Genomic DNA, 18661 nt, shown 5'->3' on the forward strand with positions numbered 1-18661 from the left:
TTCTTTTGCATGTTAATGTTTAATAAGAGCCTTTGGCTATCTATGGGCACAATTATTAGATATCCGCAGAGAGAAATTGAAAAATTAATCATTCTCTCAATTTTGTACTTCTCTGATCCATTGGAAATGGCTGCACAAGCTGTGGCTTCTCCCCTGTCACAGGCTCCATCTAAACACAATCGCTCCACTGCCAAAGATGGCTTGCTTGTGCAACCAAGACAATTGCATCAATACAGTAATTAAGTAATTATTTAGATGTTGGCACTTGTCCTGGTGTACTACAACACTGATAAGCCTATTGAAAGTGGTGATGATTACAGAGGTGTTTGTCCCTGGCCTGACAAAGGAATACAAATTCTCTGTGTGTTTAATTATCCAAAATTATTAAACAGTATCACACAAAGTGTCATTGTGGGGATTTGCCTGACAGGAAGATGTCCCAATGGGCTCCACTGGACCTGTAGCACACACTGTGTGATGACACGTGAACATGCTAACACACTCTCAGAATAACACAATGCCATAATAGGATGCACACACTGACTGCAGTTACACTTGGACCACGTGTCTTGTGCAGTTACTGTATATTTCCATACAACTCAATTATCAACGTGTGGCCCTGTATGTTTTTGAACAATCCTTGTTTTGGCCCTTGCCATTACTGCATGCAATCTATGCTAATATAATGTACTGAGCATGAATATGCTAATGTGCAGACAGGAGAGCATTAAGTTATAGTTGACAGGAATTTATTCTACACACCATCCAGTTTCTAAGTGACAATTTTAGCCTTTGAGGGGGAGTTACTGTGAGACAGTGAGGCTGATGCCCCAGGATTATCTCTCAGTGTGCATGCATGAGATTTGAAATACATTCAAGTCAAACAAATTGCAGATTTTTGGTAAGAAGTAAATGCTAACTTATTAAGAGGTTAAACAGGTTACAAGTCAGCTGATTCAGTCTGTTCTCTAGGGGTGGTTGAAGTTGAAAGATATTTTTGGGCCCTTTATTGATAGGACAGATAGTAATCATGAAAGGGTCAGACCCGAATCTGCATTCACTGCAGCAGTCTCAAGCATCAGAACAACCATATATGTGCTGTCTGGTCTTTAAAAAAATGTACAAAAAACTAGTCGATGACAATTTGTCAAGAATTATTTTTTTAAAGTACACAATGTGCTTGAACGCGGAACAATTTTCAAAAATATATTCAATATGTGGCTTTGCTCAAAGCTACAGAGCTAACAGTAAAGAAGGAATGACTTAAATCTGCACCTTACTGAATCAGAAATGATGGTTGATATATAATTAGCTCCTCAATTGTGGCCCCTGTTTGGCCCATGATTTTGAAAAATCTGCCTATGCTTCGGTTTGTAATTACAATTGATATAAAACATTAAGTATCGTTACAACAAATTAAACTACATCTAAATTTAATCTGTCTTCTTTAAAATGATCAGGTCATCTGAAGCACTAAGAATACACTTTTGATGCCTGTATACTGTAAGTTACGACCCCCAGTAAGACCAGGCAGTCTGATTCTTTGACATTGGACAGTAGCAGTGAAAGCAGTGTCAACTATCTGACTGCTGCAGCAACATAAAACAGTTCACTACATGTGGGACTAAATCTCAATTCACCTAAACTGGTTGATAAATTGTAACCAGAAGTGAAATGTGTAAGTGACACATGTGCTTTCTGTGGCTGTCAAACCTCAGATGATACCAGTTTACTTTGGTAAGTTATGCTTGTGTTTTAGATATTAAATGTGGCGTTGGCATCTGAGACACATTACTTGAATCTGTCTGTATCTGAGAACAAGACCAGTGATTAATCTTGTGTGTTCACCATCTGCCTCCCAGTGCACTCCTGTTGGACTTACTCGATTTCCTCTACCATGCTTCAAACGTGAACCCCCCCCCCGGCCAACCTCTATCCCACCCACAGAGACAGCCCAAGCGCGCGCGCGCACACACACACACGCACGCACACGCACACACACACACACACACACACACAACCCTGGACAGAACACCCTCCTCCCTAAACAACTCTTTCTTTAACATCTGTCCAGAAGCAGCACTGCTGCCTTTTGTCCACTCACTGTCTCCTAAGGCATGTCATCCAGCTCTAATCAAGCAGAAAATGGTCATAAATATTTCTTTCTGCTAGATTTCACATTCGCATTTCACGCAGGGACATGATATTTTCCCCCTACCTCCAGGGAGTACCTAATGCAAAAAACAGTTACTTATATTCAAGGCTCATGTTCCTTCAGTCAAATGCAGAACATATTCCCTATTTGCCGGGGAAAAACAAGAAAAAAAGAGGGGTAGAAATAGAGAAAAGTGGAGGGGGGGAGACATAAAGGACTGTCTTATTTTCTGTGCCATTTACTGGCTAGTACTTTCACAGCCATCCCATTACATCATGTCAAAGATTGTAAACAAGCAAATAACAACAGCGCATCAGAGACCACAGCGAGGGAGCGGTGCACATTGTCCTGCTCCGGAGGTCTCTCTGCCGCCGACTGAGGAGGAAAAAAACATTTGTTTTTATTGTCCATTTAAATAATATATATCTTTTTTGCACGGAGAGAAAAGATTGCACAAGGATTTATATGAACCATTGTCTCTGGCCGGGCCAAGTATTTATGGCACATGTCATTCACAGGATGCAGAGGTGCCATCACTATTATTTATGACAAGACATCCCATCAGGGCATATCATTCTCTAAATGGTATACAGCTATTCACCAGTGAATACCGACCTGTGCCATTTTTCTCTCAAATAGAGGCCATGTCACTGCTGAACGTGCAAGAGGGTTGTTATTAATCACTGATAGATACTTTGATGGGTGGATGCGTGTCAAACAATCAAATTTACTCAGAGAGACCTGTACATGGTGTGGCTGTCCATGCATATTTACTTCAATGAAGGCTCATTTGATCATCGGCGTCAGTAGTTTATCATTTTCCTCCCTGCGTGACAAACACAGCTGTCAGGGGTTTTCAGTATCATAGCAAAAGAGATATACACCATGTTGTATGAAATTACTACAAATATTTTACAAATACATAGCTGTATGAGATCCAACACTATACTACATGATCATGTTCTTATTGTGTTATTTTCAAACTTATTCCCTGAGCAATTTCGCCAGTTACTTTACTGCAGAGCAAATATCCAATATTTTACTAAGTATGATGATGATGATGATGAAGATGATGATGATGATGATGATGATGATGATTATTACTAAAAGGACTAAACAAGCATTTAGGCCCTTGGTGCACGCACATTGCATCCAAGGCTCATTTCCACCTCAATGCAGCAAAATGCTACAGTCTGGTGAGGACATTATGATTAAAATATCTCTATTTGAATCCCTCTGATTTATAAGAAAATTGTGTGAAACACATCATAAAATACTATGCACACAAAGGAGAAAACACAACAGATAACGTTGGTCCACAATTAATTGTGCCTGATGAATTCCATTAAATGTGTCATTCATCAATGGAATCAATGAATGCGATGGTGCAAATGATCAATCTAAATTTTGAATCCAAATGCTGTGAATAAACATACACATTTACACACATATATATATATAAACATTATCAAAATCATCATTTGTCACCTTTATGTGATTTCATCATGCTGGTGAATTAAATATTGTTTTCTATTTCTATTTTTCATGGATCTTAAAGGGGCAATCAAACCAGTTTTACACATCAGTTTTACTGGTAATGAGGAAAATGACTCAATTTATATATATATAATATCGTCTGTGGCTTAACAATGTCTGACCACATATGATCTTATGGGGTTTGGACCTTGAGCAATACCAGGGAAGTCAAATCTTTGCTGATTCGGCTCTTTAATGCTATTTGTCACTTTCACGAGTTCCCCAACTTTATGGGTGTACAATAATAAATCACTGGGACACTCATGCAATTAAGTTTGTGTTATTTGACTGTATTCATTTGCTTTCCTTGAGTGTAAATACATTTGTTTTCATTTTGCTTTACTTCAATTAATTTCTCTGATGTGACATTAGTTTGCCATGTTAACCTTGGTGGAAAATGAGTAAAAACCTGGGGAAGCAGGTAGAAATAGGTCACCTGTTTAAATCTGGTCTTTAACTCAGAGTCCTTGTGGAGCTGAGACGCTCTGGGCACAGTTGTGTCAGGATGCTCTGGGGACCAATGCCGTCTGTGTGCTAACAAATGGCAGCAGGTGGCAAACAGGTATTTTGCTACCACCACCTAGCTCCCCCTATTACCCCCCCTCCCCCATCATCTCCCAGCCTGCATGGCCAGGCCTCACAGCCTGACGCCGAGAATGAACTCTGATGTCCGTTACCCACATTGTGCCAGGAGATTATGAATAAGATATGAAATTCAAACTCGCTACAGGATTTTCACATTAGCTGGGCTGAGGAGGTGATGACCTCTATGCATACATGTATACAAGCAGGCGCACAGGATCGGGCTACTCCACGTTTGTGGCTGTTTACCTGTAAAAATCCCAAAGATGCCTTAATCTGCAACAAATATTAGGGCTTAGTGAAACAAATAAGTGTTTTAAGAGGAGACAGTCGCGGTTTCAATTTCAATAGCTCATTTAACCCTTATCTGCCCAAATCCTTGGGGTCCATTCTATGTTAATTGGATCTACATTGCACTAGCATTGGGGGTGTTAACAAGCACAGCCTATGAATATTAATTACCCTGAAGTTTTATGCACAGGAAAGACTTCACTGATACATATTAATTCTATGAAGTTTTTAAAGTAGTGCTCTCATTAAAAATGAATAGGCCCTGCGCTTGAATGTTTTCCCAAGAGGAGCTGTGCATCCTTAGGTCTATCCCTAATAAATTGGGTCAGATTGGCTATCCTTAAAGAATAGCTTCTCCTTAAAATGGCATTATTATTCAACTAAATGTAAACATTCCAATCGGGTGAAGAAAGGGTTTTGTTTAAACAGTGTTTTGACAATGGCTATTAAAGCCAGTCATGTCTGAGCGTGCACTTTCCCAACCACAGTCTCCTGAGGCCCTGTTAAAACGGTTACTTATTTACAACACTAAACACACAAGTTGTTCGGCTAAACAGCGCAAAATTACTCTGCGTGCCTGCGTGTGTGGGGGGGTGGGTGTGCGCTTGTTTGGGGATTTGTGTGTGCATCTTGATGTGGAGCAGTCATAAGCAGTTGTTGGCACAATGTTTAAATAAAACATTGAGGATGCATTAGTCCTCTGGCTTGCCGAGGCCTCTCTCTCTAAGCCATTTAATACAGAACTGACGCAGACGTGTTTCCCTGTCTGCCTCCAGCCAGCTGCTTGAGACACCTGCTCAAAGTTTAGAGTTGCCCACTTCAGCACAAACACGCAGACTAAGGCCATCAAAGAACATCCGGGCGCCACACAATGAAAACCACTTTGGTCTTCCTAATGATACCAGCATATACACTTGCATCTTTTCCATGGGAGGCATTTGTACGTCCACACATCCTGGAGAGATTCCCTCATCCATAAATTCTCCACAGGGACATAAAGGTATATCTAACCTTAAAGACAGAGGGTGCACAATTGTTTTTGTCTGACTATGTTTACATACAAACACGAGTCCGAGGTAATATGAGAAATCAGTTAAGGGAGTCAGATATCTTGCATGTGTGCTGCTGCAGCTGGATTAGTGGCTGTGTGAGAGGATGAAATTGTCAGAGTGAGTGACTCCTGACTTTCTCTGGTGTTTCTTTTGCAAGCCGCCTTGTAAAAACTCTGGATAATCTCCCAATGAGCCCATGTGAGAAAACAGCAGGATTTAGGGATTCCTCATGAGTGAGTGGGCATGTTGATGACATTTCTAACGCACAACAGACAGAAAACTGAAAAACACAAATATCTCAGGATGAATAAGTGGTGCCACACACATAGAAAACACCAACAAAAAATGTCACGAGAGATTTTGGTGATGAGGGCCAACGCTGGTGTTGATGTGCTGTGTGATCTCTGCAGCTGAATTTGTGTTCCCTCCTGCACCACCCCTCACCTGAACACTTTCTGTGTTGCTGTGAATTCATCTGAGCAGAGAATCTCCTGCTACATTGTTCATGTGTGAAAAGCAAACTCAGAAGAAACTCCAGACCACATTGTGTGGACATACTCTCGAAATCATGCTTGAAAACGGCTTTTGTTTCATAAGACATCTGCTTGGTAATGTGAGTAACAGTGAGTAAGCCAACTCTGTAGTCTGTATGTCCTAATGTTTGAACTCTTTACACACTGCCTTTTGTTTACCTATAGTTAATGGTTGGTCAAATGATCAGAAATCTACCTGTATTAAACAGATCTATTGCCCAATTGTTTCCATTTCAGTCTGTCCATGCTACGCAAACACATTTTTCACACTCAAACACAAAGATTTTCCCAAATGTGGTCAAAATAGAAAATATTCGACAATGAAATATGTCTGCTCAGCCACACATCCTCTAACTCTCTCTGTAACATCTCATTTTGCTTGGCATCATACGATAAGCCGTCTCATTTGCTTGTATTCACTGTTGTCAAAATAGTTTGCAGCATGACATAGAGATATGGTTGACATCTCAGGAATTACTGTTAGTCTTTGTTTATAGCTAGCATTTATGAGCCGTGATCAAATATTTGTTCAGTTGTCTGGTGACAGGAAGAGGACATTTTTGTCAGGGAGAACAAGTGAACTGTGTGTTTGGCTGCACTGAATGGTTATAATGAGGTGGTGGAGAGCAGGAGGGCACAGAACAGAAAACCGGTATGATGAAACTCAGGGGGACCAGGCTTCAGTGTGTCTGTCCCACTCCATAACAGCTACTGACTGTTTTTAAACAGATGATGATGACATTTAGGTATTTCCCTTTTGTTTCAGTGCAGATGGATTTTACAAACTACCTTTACATTGTTAACGCTGGTGAGGTTATATATTGATAGTATTTTCAGATGTATCAATTCACCTTCTTAATTCATCCTACCTAATGAAGTAAATATGATTATTTAGTAATTTTGTTGGTTGAATAAGGTTGGTATTAATTCAAAAAGTTGTATCACTTGTTGTTGTCATTTATATTTAATATAATATTGTTTTCCTTTGTGCTGTGATGAGGTGAGATCTGCGCTGTGAGATGAGTGAATGTGTGTGTGACTGTGTATGTGTGTAACTGTGTGTGTGTTCTTACTTGAGTCCATTCGGATTACCACTGTGTCAAACAACTCTTGTGATCCCCCTCCTGCTGCCCACATAAGCAGGGTGTGTAAACAGGATGTCGACCCGAGCAACAGTCAACTATTTTAAACCATGGGCCTCGGCACAGATGCAACCTGTGCTTCATCTCCTCCCAGTCGGAGAGCGGTGGCTGGAGGTAGACTCAACAAAATGGATGAGTTCATAGGCTGGCTGTCTTGGAGACATCATAAGACAAAGCAGAGGTGCTGGGTGGTTTACCTCCCAAAACCTCACCAACAAAACTCTGGTGACAAAAGGATTTGAAAAGTTGCACCTAGACTAAATAGTTTTTTTCCTCTAATAAAAGAATGCATGAAGCTGGGTTTAAAAAAGCAATATGCTTCAAAATGAGAGAAGATTGAGCCTTGGTAAAATATTTGTGATATTTTCTCTGACATAGACTGTGTTTTTTCTTCCTGTAATAATTATTTCCCCCTTTTTTCGACATTGCAGTGCATCACTGTTCAATTTTCACCTCCATCTGTGTGATTATTAATCAGATCACACATCAATTGCCAGAACCAGCAAAAAAATTCAGCCTGTAATAAAACTGTCATGTGCTGTGGTATTAAGACAGATGTTGCCAGTTGTGTGATAACATAATTAAACTGTTCTGTGAGGGATTCCATAAAATTATTCAAATTGGACGAGCACTATCATTTTACCAATAAAGCAATTTAGGGCAATATGCAGTGTCATAACACTGATGTTATCCTCTCCGCCAGATTTTCCAATAAGTTGGAGCCTGTGCTTGGCCTCCTGTGACAATATGAACACTATAAATGAAGATACCTGAGAGCTTCTGGAGATGGAGGCTCGGGTCTTTTCACTGTGATCCGCTCTGTGGATACATGTTCGCACAGTGCATGACTTAGATGACAAGGCTCAGGAAGGAAGCACACAGTCAGTAGGATAATGCACCACTGCTATTGGTCAAAAAGCACCCAGAGCAAAGAAGCTTTTATCACACGTGTCAAATATTCAGCACTGCACCGCACAGATATATAATTCTGCAGCAGAGTAAATACAGAGATACTGGCAGGAATTCAATTCAAACGTGTGGCGATAAGGCAGCGTTCTTCTTGTGAAACACCAAAACACTGTATGTATTTCAATCCGGGCATCGCACTCTGTCCCTCTTGCCCTCAGCTCAGCAGCAGAGTACATGCGATTAACAGAGATCTGAGGCAGCAAATGTTCTGTGGCTTCCTCTATGACCTGATGCTGTTAACTCCCCCAGTCTGACCATTAGCCCAAAATATGGACAGGATGCCAGAAACCAGCAGGCCCTACACTGCCAGGCCTGGCCTTTTGGCCTTGATTCTCTCTGAGCATGTATGTGTACTGTATGTCTGCGTGTGTGTGACTACGTCTGTGTGAGTGTGCTGTGATAGCGAGGCTTATCATCTAGCACTTCCCCCTAAAGCTTGGCAAAACAGAGCTCCATGACGGTGGCTAAGATGTGCATTTCCACCTTCTCAAGCCTCCACCAGGGACAGTGGCCTTGCATTATGCAAACAGAAAACCTGTGCCCACTCAGCTCTTTCTGCAGCCACCGTGATGCGTGTCACTCTCTCCTCTCTATACACGCAACACACCGGACACCTCAACCACGCAGGCAGAGCAGCAGAAGACAAAAAAACAAAACAACAACCCATACTATGTTGGAATCATCTTCAGGGTACCAAGCAGCCTGGAAAGAAGAGCCATTACTCATCCCTCTTTTATTTTTTTCACCCTTTAAGATAGTGTTGGGTTATATTTGCACAGTATCGCTGAGAGGAAGAGACAAGATGATATTTTAAAACTCGCTCTAACTTGATTAAAAGGGCTCCTCTAAAAGACAGGATATTAATATTTAATGCTCTACAGTTGTATCAGTTCAACCAAATTTAGAATGAAGGAATGGTTTGGGTGGTTAAACATGTGAGATGTTATAAAATGATCATACATCACAGGAAATCCATGTAGGGAGTGTGAATGTCCTAAAAACAGCAGCTTCAAAACTGATACAAAGTCCCTATCATCATAATTGTTGCTGTTGTCTGTGTTTTTTTACTACAACAGCTACACAACACAACTTCCTGTTGCAAAATCTGTGAAATCACAAAACGGGTTATTGCAAAAGCTCTTCTGTTGTGTTTTTTTTCTATCCTGCAGTATCTTCATTTCCTCATGTGGATAGTGTAAAAAAACTACTTCTGCGACACAATAGAAACACAGAGTATTAAAACAAATATTATATTTATGTTGTAAAAACAAGGATGCTCATATATTATGCACAAGGAGCTGCAAACAAATAGGTACAACAACATTATAAGCACACCCAAATGAACAATGGTTACATCACAACAGATAACAACGGAGTTCCTCACAAAGTGAACTCAAAAAACAGACAGGGGCTTTTCTTCATCCTTGGTTCTTAAACAAACAGTGTTTGACTTACTAATAGAGATGCTTAAATCAAGCTTATGGTCCACTTCCCCCAAATCTGACTAGTCTACAAGATGAATTCCCCTGTCAGAATTAAGATGATCAAACAGATTACAATTATTCCATCCCCCATCTTTATTAATGAGGACTGTCTTTCATAGTTATGTCCCCTAATAAGAATAAATGATATGCCACTGCCAGGTTTGTTGTTCCCGCTCACTCAAGGGACTCGCAGACATTTGAGTCAGAGAAGAGTCTAGATTGATTTTTGCCTCACCTAAAGGGGTAATAGCATCTTGGATGTTTTGTGAAGAACAAAGAAGAAAAAAAAAACGTCAGCATGTCAGTTAGAGGCGTATTAGTGTGAGCTCCAAATAAAACTTAAAAGAAAGACTGGGAAATGCAGCAAAAGTAAAAAGTTATCAAGTAATTGAGCGAAGATCGTAATACCCCAGGGACAATTAACATGGTTCATGGTGCATGAGTGAAAATCCTGGGTTAGTCTAATGGGAGAATAAAAAGACTGCCTGCCTGCCGTCCCAGTAGCTCTACCATGGTAAGTAGCCTATCAAAGCCCAGTGTCAGGAGCTGAGAGTGAGACGTCTCGTCCTTCGTCCTCCGCATCCACGCGCCATTTATCACACACAACAATTAATACGCCACCCTCTGTTTCAACTCCAACTGTGGGCCACACAAATTAACCAGTGGATTTGTTCAAAAGGCATAAAGTAATAACAGCGTGCCTTTTTACCACAGTTAGAAAGCAGAGGGCAAAATATGTGACTGCAATACTTTGAAATGGGAAAGAGAAAGTTTTTCCTTCCTGTAAATGCCACGACAGATACTGCGGAGTAATAGTTCTTTCTGGATGACTAGAGAACAGGGACCATGCTTGGACGGATAGCTCTATTCTAGCAGGGAGGCTTTATTTCCATCCCTTCTTGGTGTCAAGTGCACATCCATGACACCCCTCTCTCACCCCCTCTCTCTCCCCCCCTGCCTCAAATACATTCATCAAAGTTGTAACCCTGTTGTCTTTGCAGAGCGAATCAGAATGTGCCCCTGGCAAAGAATGAAGGAAAAGTCAACAGGAATTAAGTTTCAGTGCAACTGTTTACTCAACTGTGGCCTGCAGTTATTGAAATTGTATCCATGGTTTTGTGTGACTACTGCAGTAATGAATTCAGTATGGCTGTGATTTTCTCACTGACGACATGCTCATTTTGAGCTGGAAAAAAGATGGGATGGAGGTGAGGTCTTGGAGCTGGGGGAGTAGGGATGAGGATCAGAGTACTAAACTTAAAAAATTATGAATTTCACATTATGATGAAACAAATGTGTACATTAGCACTGCATTAACCTGTATACCACATCAAGTCAGATGTCAGACAATGCCTTTTCAAACTGCTAAGCTATTTACAAACACATTTTTCATATCTTGTGTCGTCAAAATAAGAAATGACTGAGTTTGCTGGTTATCATCACTTCTGACAACAGACTTGTACATCACAGAGTCACAATATCATACCATGATGGCATTATGATTCTGCTGAAAGATGATGAATGATAATACTGAATTCCTGCTTTGCACTGTACGTTATAGCACCATACCCCCACTCTGTGCTGCAGCATGCTGCTCCATGCTGTAGCATTGTTGCCCTCCCTGATGGATGTGCTCTGACAACAGACAGCGGCACAGAGCCTGTGCATCATCACCAAACAGCTCCTGACAACAACCCCAGCCGCCCTGTCGGATAGACCGAGATAGCGGATGACACAATGATCTTTTCAATGTTGTTTCCTTAAACACACTGTCGTGTGCCACACACAATGCTGACACCAACAGAAAAAGCTTGTCTGTTTGCCTCAAGTCTGAGATGGCGGAAAATGTTTTGGGCTCCACCGACAGCAGCACCGCCGCGCATCCCGGCGTCTCATTGGTTAAAGTGGCAAAGTGTGGCATTAGTTGTGAGTGTGAGGTGTGTTTACAATGAGCCGGTGAAAAATGCTGTCATCCTGTTGGATGTCACAGTTTCTTAACTGTCTACACAATCCTGCAGCACCTACATACTTAAAATATGTCAGAACACCATTATAAATATTTTACCAAAATGCAGATTCTGCATGCTACGATAAACACGTTCATAACCAAACACAATCACACAGGCAGAGCACTTCCCCTTCTTTAAATATTCAAAGAGAGCCTCAATATACATAAATAATAATAATAATGTGTTTATGTACTAGATGTACTTTGAGATGGAATTAAATATTAAGGGGCACTTTAAGAGGGGAATGAGGCCTGCTGTTGACATGGCTTAATAAAGTGAAGACAGGTGTGAAAGGGGGACTGGTCTACCTGGTGCTGCTGGAGATGCAGGAGGTCAACCGCAGTCACCTCCACTGACGGTGTGGCATTCTCGGGTCGCCCCTCCCTGGACCCGCCCTCCATGCTCGCTCCTCCATTTTGACTGGCTGGTCCGTTACTCGTCGCCTCCGTCCCAGATTCTTGCATCATGACTTAAAAACCTGAGAGAAGACACAGAAAAAAGAAAAGAAGGGGGGACAGAGACGGAGAGAAACAGCTGTTAAAACACACAGCAGTGAGGTCGCATTTCAACACCGAGCCAAACTATAAACATCTGTCATATCCTTCCCACACAATTTCACTTTTATTGCAGGTTTCCCTGTTGGTTTGTGCTTCTCTAAGTCTTGTTTGTTTGTTTGTAGCATATGCAATGAGGCAAACACACACGCACATGCTCTCACAAACTGCTTCTCTGCAGCGTAATGAACTGCTCCTTTGTTTTGTCTTTTCCGGTGCGGATCCTTTTGCAGATGACAAAGTCCTCTCTGGGCTGGAGAGAGAAATGAGTGGGACTCGGGTTCTGTTTGTGTTTTCCATTGTGGGGTGTATATATATACACAGGGGTGCGGTGGAGGGGTTTGGGGTCCAGCACACATCTGAGAGGAACCCAACCTGAGTTGAGTGAGAGCAGAGGAGCCCAAGAAAACACTGGACCTCCAAAAACAAAACACTTTCTATGGAAATGGATATATTTACTTGCATGGCTCCCAGAAGAACCACGGCAGAATGGCTTTTTAATGGGAAACAGGGCGACTGTGTGAGGCCTGCCAAAGGATCTCCATGAGAAACAGCCAATATGAGGCCAAGCGAAAACAGTCGAATCCTTTAGGGGTGCTCAATTAACACCAAAATACAGGTCTGAGTAAAAATAAACCGCTTTGAGCAGTTGGGAAAAAAATTATCCTTCATAACTTCATCAAACTGAAAAGGATAACAAACAAATATCGTCAGCGTCTAGTTTTATATACCTTTTTCAATGTATAAAAAATATGACATAAGTAATTACTGTTGAATGTGACTACACATTTTACATCCTCTGTTCTGCTGTTGAAAACACAAAAGCCAGACAGACAAGCCACCCCTCCAACCCATCTCCTGCCTTCCTGGGGACGAGTGCCAGGGTGACACCAGTGCGTATCTGTACCATGTATTCCTCAAATCAGTGGAATGATTTAGAGCTTTTGTGCGTCGGTCGCAGGCCTCACTGGTGCACTGCGTCTAGCCCCCCAATTCCAGGTTGGTTAATGAAGCTGACCAAGTCAGGCAGAAGCGAATTAACTTGGCTGATTAATTATTTATATGAAGCAGAATAAATGCCTTTAAAACACTGGGCCTCATCATGAAAGAAGGTGAAAATGGAACTAAATGCAGATTTATGGCATTGCGTTTAAGGCGTGTAATAGGAAGGCCAATGCGAGTTAATAAGTGCTCAACTACGGCAGCACAGCGTCTCCAGAGATCCCGATCTAAACAAGATGCAGACGCACACCCAGACACCGTGGGGACGCGCACTCAGGCTGACAGATAGGAAATTGAGGTTGACAACTTGTCACATAAGAATATTTACAGAGCAGACGTGAGATAATAATTATAGTTAATAGTTTATTAAAAAATAAACAGCAGTATAACAGGCACTGGTTCTCAGATAAAGTCTCAAAGCTTGGGATTTGCAGTAGCCCTTGTGGGCTTCAGTGAGCTAAAACCAGAACCAGAACAAAAAACCCAAACCCAAAGTGCACCATGGTTTACATCTTGTCTCCTGTAAAAGCAAGAAGCATGAGCGCGCGAGTCATCGGACACTGTGGCCTGTGCTGGTTCAGTTGTGTGTCATGACGCCTCCACACTCAGGGGCCTGTCTGAGCAGCTTGGGCCCGGCCTACAGGCCCAGTAGTTTGGGCTGGGACTACAGCCGGCCCCCCTCTCCCTCCAGACAGATGTTGACCCGGCTCACCCCTCAAGTCTGGCACAGGCTCTCTCCATAATGGGATTTTCTAAACAAGGGGTGAGCAAGAAGAATACTGTGGGATGGGATGCAGCCAGCCACTACTCCATCTACAGGCTCCCCCTTGTACCAACTCCCCTTCTGAGACACCAATTAGAAACACACATTCTCAAGCAAAATTAAATGCCATTTGAAATAAACCATGTGCTGACGTTATTCACCCCCATTTATTTTTCAAATAAAAGACATTTTTCCACATGCAAAAAAGAGGGCTTGCTTTCTTTCTTTTTTCTAAAGCTTCATAAAACTGGAGAAAGTAATGGCTATTATACATGCACTGTCATTCCGTGCAAAATTTTCATAATTATAACGGAAAGGCGTAAATTTCCAAATGCATGGCATCTCCAAAAGTAATCAAGGGAATGAGCCGCAGGGCTATTTTAATGTATGCAAAACTAGTGACCCACAATAAAGGAGAGAAAAAGCTTCAATGAATGCAAAGTAATGCGCGCATGCTTGGAACCGGCACTGATGAGGGGATGGCTAAAATTAACACCCAATTAATTTTCGAATTGACAAACAAATGAAACCCATAAATCTACCTTCTCGTTAATTTCGCCACAGAATAATTCAAAGCTGCAATATCATGAGCGAAAAAATTGGAGGAAAAAAGAAAATGGAAAATGGGCATTATCCATCATAAATATCAAGCAGATAGGAAAGAGCCTTATTAGAGAGTTGCGCTGATAACAATGTTAATCTGTGAGGCACTGAGGCAGGGACGCCATCATCAGCTGGGGCCCCGGCCACTCAAGCCACGTGACTCGGCCTGCGTTTGTTTATCCATGTATTTATTTTCACTTTGCTCAGGGGATAGCCTCCTTCGCCATGACTCAAGGAGCTCCAAGTTTTTCCATCCGTTCCATTTATACAACGTGCACAAATTAAGCTGTAATTACGGGTCAAGTGTCCCACTAAAAGGGGTGCAGTTACTGGGGTTAAAAACATATATACATAAATATATGTTCATGCTCCAAACACAAACATTTCAACATAAAACAATACACAAAAAGAGACATGTGCATAATAATATTCCTTATTAATACTGGAGCATGTCAGCTGTTTCTTTTTTAATCCTTAGCTGGAAAGAAGTTTAAAGAACAAGAATGAAAATAATGGAAATTCCAGGAGATCAAAACAAGGCAAAGACGGTTTGTTCAAAAAGAAACCGGCTGTGCTGTTGATTATTAGATGCCTCTCTGTTCTTTGGAGGGGGGGGGGGGGTTGCTTGCAAAACAAAACAAGTGTTTGGAAAAACACTGGATAATAAAAAAAAGGTCAGAGTTTCTGTTTGTTTACAGTTTGTTTTGTTTTCCCTGCCTCAAATATGAGGAGTACAGTACAAACAAGAGTCTCATGTGTCTCCCACCTGACCAGACAGGTTGAAGGTTAAGAACAGCCGGCGGCCAGAGCTCATCAGCCCTGCCTCTCCTTGCCTCCCACCCCCCTCCGTGGAAACATAATGCCTGTCCCCATGTCATGCTTGCCTAGAATTCAACAGCTCAAACAAGTCAGCAATTCGATTCAAGGTAGGGTCGGCCCGCGCAGCTGTGCTTTGACCCTTCTCCATGTTCTGTTTTTCTTTAATGCTCATGACAGTAAAGCCTTAGCGGCCACCTGCTTCAACTCACCGAGTTCTCACACAGCCCTTGTTTACAAAAGCACACAACAAAAGCACAACATTTCTTGGGTGGGAGATAAAGACGTACAAAAGGAGGAGACAATGGGGAGAGGTTCTCTTTAGAGCTGTTTAGGTTCGGCTTGGTTGCTAGACTAGACAACACATCAGCGTGTACCGGTGGTGCAACAACAGAATGCTTCTCAAGGTTTGTTAAGAGTTGTATGTTTTGCCGTATTTTGGCTCCTGGTTCTGGGGAAAAGTCAAAAGACACAAGCTGTATGATAAATTATCCATTATCACAGGCCTCATCGCTGATAACAAACTACTCTGAGACTCCTGGAAACATCCACAGGCTGATAAATGGGGTAAAATCCCAACAACCTTTCATTACTGTAGCCCCATGCCCTTGTGTACAGGGTTGGGTACCAAAATCAGGTAGCTAGTGGACCGGATCACGATGCATATTTCGGTGACTAATTTCAGTGCATGAACTATGTACTGAACAAGTCGCCTTGTAGGCAACACAAACATCACCACAAATCCCTCGTTAACATTATAATTAACTCTGGTGACAACACACTCTCAACATGGCTCTGGCAGCACGTAACTTTAACCCACAGTTAGCTAGTAGCTACCTCAAACTCGAGGCGACACAACAACAAAATGCTTAAAGCTAAAGGATAGAAAATGTGGCTGTATTTCACGTGAAAGGATTCTAAAACCGGGGTGTACAACACATGTTTAAAAAATTCCATGTTCTGGCACCGTTTAAAAAGTTTTAAAAGAATTGATTTAACACTGGTATCGGAAAAAGCTCTAACGGTGCCCAACCTTACTCATATATGGGCAAGATTTGCATTATCTGCAAAAGGTGGGACTTTTACAAAACCAGAAGCACATCAATCTACACTCTCAATTCAATTCCCCGTCCACTCTCCGTTGAGATGAACTAACGGCAGGGATGACATTTTGCCAAAAGAGACTTCACAGTCAGACCAAACAACCATGTAATCTTGTCAGCCACTTCAACCAAGTCACAGATAAGCAGAGCATATCTCCAGACTACTGTGACAATAAAGTAGGGACACACACACCCTACCCCCTGCAGGCAATACCTCCACCGCAATTTTTTTTTTTTAAGTCCCACATCCCTGCACCACATGAAACACAGAAGCCTTTTCTAAAGTTCTTCCCAGACCTTGTATGGGCTAGAGGCAGACCACTCACACTGGCAAACAAAGCAGCTGTTTGTTTAATAAGTGATTGCTGCCATGGCTACAGTAAACAGGAGGAGCGGGGGTTTGTGTTTATGAACAAACACATCTCCTTGCAGGAGCCATTTAATATTAACCAGGTGGAATGATCGGGCGATTTCCTAGGTGACACTAGCGGCAGGCAGAGTGTAAACAGGTTCTGAGAGGAGAGGGGGGCCAGGCGTTAGGGATTCAAGGTCGATGCAAATACAGCTTTCGGCTAAAAAGCAAAGCAGAAGTCAAGATAAACAAAAAGTCATTCTTCTGACATTTGAAGGCGCGTTAAGCTGGTGTGTTCCAGCTGCTCGCAAGCCGCCCTGAATGAGAAGGAGAAGGGCGAGAGGGCGGACTGGGCGGCCGGCCAGCGAGGTTGTCTCCAATGGAAACACATTATTGTCAAGCAAAGCGACCGAAGTGTTTCATCCAGACCCAACAAACAGTGGCTCTTCACAGCAGCGCAGTGAGGAACTTGTAAAAACATGTTAAACATTTACCTTTTTCAATTATTCAGTAACAGGGTTTGTGGAAATAACAAAGGATGTGTGAGGGCGCCCGCAACGTGAGGGTATGGAGCGAGAAAACAACCAAAGCAAAAAAAGAATTAGCTGGAAATGAATGAACAGAGATGTTATCTATCATAAACAACAAAGAAAAGTGTATGGGTGTGATTGCTTGATTCACGTGTTTCTCCATCTGCTGGATCAAACATTTCATTTGTTCAAATATAAGCAGTGATTACACAAGAAAATGTAGGTATCGGAGTGTGGGGACTTTAAAGCTGCATGTCACCTTGACCATGAATTTTTCTTGAACTCAACAACATGCCATCTGCTGAGCTGGATGGCAAAAACTTTGGATTCTGTCTCCACTTCCACATCAGATTCCATTTAGGTGGGTTCAAAACACATATTTATACCACATTGTGACAAATGTGATAGGATTCTCAAGTGTGACATTTAGATTCAAAACTATTACAACACCAGAGCAGAGGAAAAGGGGCTCGACATCATATGAATATCAACCTTTTATCATGCTACAAGCTCAAATAAATGATCAATAAGAGCAACACTAGAAGGCAGACTCCAATGGAGAAGCTGAGTAGATTCATAATTTCAGGAAATATATAAACCAGTTTGTCTCCTGTGCACTGAGCCAATCCCGAGGAACACCTCAGCATGAAGGCCTGCTGTGCACAGACAATGACGGAATGTGCCAAAGTAAGGCAGGCCACGGTATTTTTAGTACAACTAGGGCCGATGGAGACTAAGTAAATAGAGAAGTCTAATGAGTTTAAATCTGGTTGTACATGGATGGAATAGTAATTCTGGGATGTGAAGCCTCTTTTAGGAGTGGTTCGCCACACATTTTCTCAGCGACTCTCCTTCATTCGACTTTGATAATCTTGCTCACATGTGGCTCATGCCCATTAACACCACACCGCGAGGACAGACACCAGGAGACCGGGGGCCTCGTTTTCTGACCACAGGCTCGACACGCAGGAATGGTGCAGGCGTGCGTCTCTTCCCTCAAGCTCATCTTGCCAATTAGACCTGTCAAACAGACGTATCCGTAGAACAACACAACTTCAATCTATCAGCATCCTATGGGAGCTGCAGAGGCGCTTATTGTTTTAACATTACTTAAAACGTGTCATATATTTTTAATCATTTTCACTCGAATTCATGTAAGGGCTGCTCCCCTGGGTTTGGGAATGC

At 42.0% G+C, this 18661-nt stretch overlaps 1 protein-coding gene across 10 annotated transcripts in view; it reads right to left on the reverse strand.

Moving 5' to 3' along the window:
- The window catches only part of foxp1b (forkhead box P1b), a 153289-nt gene that overhangs the window by 67600 nt on the left and 67028 nt on the right, over window positions 1-18661 (reverse strand). For all 10 annotated transcript variants that reach the window (XM_034585338.1, XM_034585332.1, XM_034585336.1 and 7 more), the window contains one exon: window positions 12062-12231. In XM_034585338.1, the coding sequence (XP_034441229.1) occupies window positions 12062-12220 (159 nt within the window). In that variant the 5' untranslated portion in view covers window positions 12221-12231. The remainder of the gene's footprint in view (window positions 1-12061; window positions 12232-18661) is intronic.

The sequence above is a fragment of the Hippoglossus hippoglossus genome, chromosome 5 (assembly GCF_009819705.1).
Source record: "Hippoglossus hippoglossus isolate fHipHip1 chromosome 5, fHipHip1.pri, whole genome shotgun sequence".
Classification (NCBI taxonomy): domain Eukaryota; kingdom Metazoa; phylum Chordata; class Actinopteri; order Pleuronectiformes; family Pleuronectidae; genus Hippoglossus; species Hippoglossus hippoglossus.